General features: G+C 26.6%; 1 protein-coding gene across 1 annotated transcript in view; it reads right to left on the bottom strand.

The window, feature by feature from the left end:
- Positions 1-403, bottom strand: part of LOC107059220 (disease resistance protein RPH8A-like) — a 2,673-nt gene extending 2,270 nt beyond the window's left edge. Inside the window, exon 1 of the mRNA XM_015305706.1 lies at positions 89-403. Coding sequence (XP_015161192.1) covers positions 89-403 — 315 coding nt within the window. The remainder of the gene's footprint in view (positions 1-88) is intronic.
- Positions 404-6,054: the final 5,651 nt, after the last annotated feature.

Genomic DNA, 6,054 nt, shown 5'->3' with positions numbered 1-6,054 from the left:
TACTATTGATATTTGTAATACCATAAGTCTCTCGTTTGCGAGAGATATCCATGATTCGTTGCTTGAGTGATTGAATCTCCTCGGCAACATTGTAGAATTTCTTCTCCTTCCTACATATGCAAGCGCAAGCCTTGAGACGACTAGCACTTTTACCAGCCTGAAAGCTATAAGTCTCGAGTATAGCAACAACATCATTAGCAATAGAGTTGATTTCAAACACCCATTGTTGAACTCTTTGATCTCTACTTTGCTTTAGTTCTGCATCTCTGAGGAAAGACTGTATGAAGAGTAGCTCATTTTTCAGCCACTCAATTTCCTTTCTCAGATTTTTACGCAGGGAAACTTGTTGAATGAGGAAATCACCCAATTTTTGAACTGCAAATGACACAAAGGCATCAGCCATCTTCAGGAATACTAGTTTTGATTGAAAAAAAGAGGAGGCTGAATATTGGAAAATGGGTGATAGAGATAAGAAGGAATAGACATAAAAGTAAGAACAAATAATGTGGTGAAAGGGTCCACTTATCATGACCATGTGGTTTCTGAACAAAGAATTACGATTGGATAAAGGACAAAGATGTATTAAAGCTTTTCGAAATTTTCCACTAAACAAAAGGTTAATTTTTTTAAATTAAAGCATCTTCAACAACCATTATACAACTTGGGGGAAAACACATATAGAGTTCAAAAGTATCTAATTATCATCTTATTTTTCTATACAATATATTCAATTACAAAATTATTATTAAATTTAAAGAAAATAAATTTTAAATGCACTCACCAAATATAATTTTTGAAACTAATTTTTATCATAGTTTCCTTTTAGTTTGTACCAAAAAAACTTTATGAGTTTTGTAGCAATTGTGTCATATATTTTAGATAGAAAATCTTTTATAGCAATTACGTAGTAACAAAGTGAGAAAACAGTCCGCTATATGATAAATGCTAAAAAAATAATTATCGATGTTTAACAAACTTTTTTTTTTTTTTTTTTTTTTGTATATATCAAGCAACTATAATCAGATAAATTCTTCTCAAATAAACAAATGGTTAATAGGTCCTCACTAATGTGTTTAGAATGAGTGCACAACGTAACGCTTTGATCCAAGAAGCAACAATAACATGCATATCAAATTCAAAAATTGTTACTTCAATTCAATTTATGTATAAGCTTGTAACATTCGACTCAAATAAAGCATCATGTAATAAATCAAAATTGAATGATCTAAGAGTAAAGTTAAGCACATAATAATTGCAATAACTTATTTAGTCCATTTAAATATTTGTATAGTTGAATCTATTAGGATTGAAATATGTTTATCTCTTAAATCCTCAACAAAATCTCATCTGTCTTCTCAAATGAGAAATAATTTGGTATTTTTTGAACAACAAAAAAAATATTCATCTTATCTCCATTTTAAGAATACATAATTTTAAATTTTGTATGTGAATCTGGATCAATTCAACTTCAAACAAGTCTTATCCTTCAATTTTTTTATGCTATTTTTTCCTTATTTTTATTTTCAACATTAGCAATTATTTAATTGGTTACTAACGTTTAAAAAACTGAAAAAGAAACAATTTTTTATGCATTTTGTTATTTTGGTTGCAACGATGTATATATTGCTGAAGGAATGGATCTTCATATCAATTCAAATTTCGTTTAAATTTAAATTTAAATATCATATCAATTTGTTGCTACAATAGATAAGTTTTTGAAATACCATTGATGCGCCACTTGATTTTCTTATTCTTTAGCCCATTATAATAATATAAAAAAAAGATCTACTAAAACATCTTCATCCAGAATTTTAATTGAGGAATCAATAGAAATAAATAACTACAATAATAATAACAATAATAAATAGGATACTCACCATACGAAACTTCTACATATATTGTGGGACAACATTTGTACTGATTTTTAAGAATCATGTCGTTGTTGCATATGGCAACATAAACAAAAACATATGAATTAGAAAGCAAATTCGATGACAATTTTAAACAGAAATAACAAATTTGAATCTTTTGAAAATACATACAGAGAAATTTTGATGATATTGTTGTTGAATGTGCGCACACAAACTAAATTTAACCTGAATAAAGTGGCAGTTTGTAAGGGATAAAATCAATATTTTTTGTTTTGTCGCAACATGACAGTTATTTTAGGCAGTTTTTTTTTTCCCTAACTAATTTTGTCTCCGTTTCTTTGTTTAGGCGTTAGGGATATAGATTATTTTTTTTGTTTCTTTGTTTAGGCCTTAGGGATAAAGATTTTCTTTTCAACTAAGAAATCAATTCAAAATAATTTATAATCTGATAACTACTGCAAGTTTAAATTTGAATTCAAAATTAGACATGTATGCATCGTGTGCTTTACTTTTTATTTGTTTTGCTACGTCCAATTAAATAAGAATCACAAACGGTTTCAATTCAAATTTAAAATTAACTACATTAATTTTTATAATTTATTTATATTTATAACATCCTTCTCAATTTATTTTTATTTTATTTTACATTTGAAAACTGTGTGTGAAATTTTTTGATACTATGTTTAAAAATAAGCATAAAAAGAAAATCGCAAAAATGTTTTTTTCTTTTCATGATTTGAAAACAAATTAAATAATGTATCTATAAAAAAAGCTTTTTAAAATTGTTTCAAATCAAATGAATAGGGTTTGCTACTGCTTAAATGTAAATGCGTGTTCTATTATGTTTACAATTTTATTTAGTTTTCAAAAGAAACTGGCAAAATTAAATTGACAATCAAAATTGAAATTTTTATTTTTATTTTTATTTTCAGATTTTCAAAAATATCTTATTAATATTTTGTTGATTAATTTTTAGAGTTTGTATATAAGTTGGAATGTAATAGGAAGTTTTGAAACTGCATTTAAATTCTTATTGTGTTTTAAATTATTAATAAAGAAATATGGCAAAGTTTATAAATTTGTTTTTTTTTTTTAATATTGAATATTTCCTACATTACATGATTTTAAAAAAAAAATTTAAAAGTTATATATTGAGGACATATGGAATTGTCGTTTTAATTTTTAAAAAAGTTTATAAATATGTTTTTTTCTTTAAATATTGAATTAGTGGTATATTAAAAAATTCAGTTTTTTACTAACTTATAAATTTATTTTTAAAAAAATTAAATCTGTTTTCAAAAATTCTGACAGTTTTTTTAGTGATTGCAATTTTTATTTTTATTTTTAGATTTTTAGATTTTTAATTAATTTTAATAATTCACAAATTCTTTTTTTGTGGTGCTGACACACGTGACACTTTTTCTTCTCCGATTATATATAGATAGATTTCAGATTTTAAAAAATATCTTATTGATTAATTTTTAGAGTTTGTATATAAGTTGGAATGCAATAGGAAGTTTTGAAACTACATTTAAATTCTTATTGTGTTTTAAAATATTAATAAAGAAATATGGCAAAGTTTATAATATTTTTTTTAAATTTTTTTTTGAATATTTCCTACATTAAATGGTTTTAAAAAAGTAAATTTAAAAGTTATATATTGAGGACATATGGAATTGTCGTTTTAATTTTTAAAAAAGTTTATAAATATGTTTTTTTTTAAATATTGAATCAGTGGTGTATTAAAAAAAATCAGTTTTTTACTAATTTATAAATTATATTTTAAAACAAATTAAATCTGTTTTCAAAAATTCTGACAGTTTTTTTAGTGATTTGCAATTTTATTTTTATTTTTAGATTTTTATATTTTAAATTAATTTTAATAATTCACAAATTCTTTTTTTATGGTGCTGACATGTGGCACTTTTTCTTCTCCTATTATATATAGATAGATAGATAATATATAGATAGATAATTTAGGATTCATTAAATTGATTACAATTGTCCGCAATCCTAATTGTGCATATTACATAATATTAATCTAAATTTAATGGAGCGGTATTATTTTAAAAAAAAATCCAAACGTAACAAATCAATTTTAACAACTCAAGTTTAAACTGATTTGGAAGAACGAGCTAATTAGTCAAAAAAGAAATATCGATGAAATTTTTGGAGGCCTGTAGCAAAAGCTTCATTGATTTTTCTCTTGAGCCATTTTTGTCCTTTAAATGGTGACACAACTTAGAAAAATTCAGCGTACGCTACTGGTTGTGGTAATGGTAGTTAGGGTATTAAATGTTGTTAGCTTATATGTGTCCACCATAGGTCAATGGACTAGGTTCCTTGACAAAGTTAAGAACATTACCGAAAGTAATGCTTAAAGTAAAGGACAAGGATGTTTACGTGGAAACCTCCTTGCTCAGAAGATAAATGTTGAGAGAGAAGACTTTTGCATTTCAAAAATCATGTTTGCAAAAAACTAGGTTATTTCTTATCAAAGTGATCAATATAAGATGGACAAACATAGCCTAGGGTAACTCCATTGGCTGAGAACTATGCACCTCTTTTCCCGTGCTCACCAATCACCACAGTTGTGGCGGTTTTATTGTTGTTCCATGTTGTCTGTCTTGTATGTCTGTCGCTCATGGGATCAGGTACCTCTACCAGATCTCATAGTTTATTAAATCATCATAACTTCATAATATAACAAATACTATCTAGTAATTATGTTTTTTTATTTACCCTACATTTTTTATAAAAGATTTATCATGCATCCTACTTTTTGTATAGTTTGTCCTTCAAATTACCGATGTGTGACAACATGTAGGGACCGAAAAATGATGTATTATATTAAACATTGTATTCATCAAAAAGATAAAATACAATACAATACAATACAACACACCATCATATAATATAATAATATATTATAAAATAATTTATAAGAACCATCCAAACAAAGTGTAAGTCAAGAATCAAGATATAAGCAAGACTGCCAAAAATTGGACGATCAATACGAAAGTAATATATATGCACTACATCTTTGCCGGCATATGCATTGGTTAAAACCAATGGGGCGTGTTTGGTACAATGAAAGTCATATTTCATCCTAAATGATTTTCTAAAAAAATATTGTTCTCCAAAAATATTTGTTTAGAAAATGTTCTATGATGTTTAACCCGGTGAGTGAAAAGTAATTTTTTAGAAAAAATAAAATATAAAGTTTATTCATAATCATGTCTAAGTATTAATTAAAGTAGTATGAAAACAACAGTGAGAAAAGTTGTTTCTCCCTTTTTAGTAGAAAATTACTAACAAACATGTATGTTTCCCTAGGAATATAATATAACAATAACAATAATATATTCAGTAAATTAAAGTTCCACAAGTAGTGGGGTGTATGTAGACCTTAACTCTATCTTTGTGGATAGAGGGATTGTTTTTGAAAGACCCTTGGCTAAAGAAAATAATTCTCAAAACATGTTCGAAAGAAATGTCTTCAAGTGACAGCTTCTTCTCTGTTGATTTAACACAAATATTATTTATATGAAAGATAAAATGAAGAAATGTTATGTAGGATTGGGATTTGTTTGTATATTTAGCTTTCCTATTATTAAATACACTTCACGGTCTTTCATCCTCCTTCAGCTTTGGACAATTATTAATATGAAAACCTTTAATTAGAGACATGGCACTTGTGGCTAAATCCCATCTTTAATTATCCGATCTACATGTTTGGTTAGTGCTACCACTAATACCAACTATAATTCTCTAACTTTTACGCTTTGACACCGCAAGTATATAACTTCTTTGGTCCAAACTATTTTTTTTTGTATTAATCCATGATTGGATGTATGGTCGTTAGAATCCTCTGGGAATTTACATCCAGTTTTAATCAAAATGAAATAGAAAGCTGTATTTTTTTTTAAGAAAAAAAAAAGGAAACTATATCGAAGTAATCACATCCGAATGACATATTGAGCACGTGTTAGCACGGGTCATATCTATCTAGTCTAGTAGTAGAAGAAACACTTTCAACATGGTTGTTTCTAGGCATTAAGTGAAATGATCAAGGGTATTATGGTCCTCAAAGATATTGCAAGTTCAACTTGCATAGAAATATTGTACTATCAGCCTTATTATTTGGGCCTTCCTACCATCTTTAGAAAAAAACATACACTTT

Source organism: Solanum tuberosum, unplaced genomic scaffold (assembly GCF_000226075.1).
Source record: "Solanum tuberosum cultivar DM 1-3 516 R44 unplaced genomic scaffold, SolTub_3.0 scf00963, whole genome shotgun sequence".
Taxonomy (NCBI): Eukaryota; Viridiplantae; Streptophyta; class Magnoliopsida; order Solanales; family Solanaceae; genus Solanum; species Solanum tuberosum.
This window is presented reverse-complemented; position numbering and strand designations above follow the sequence as displayed.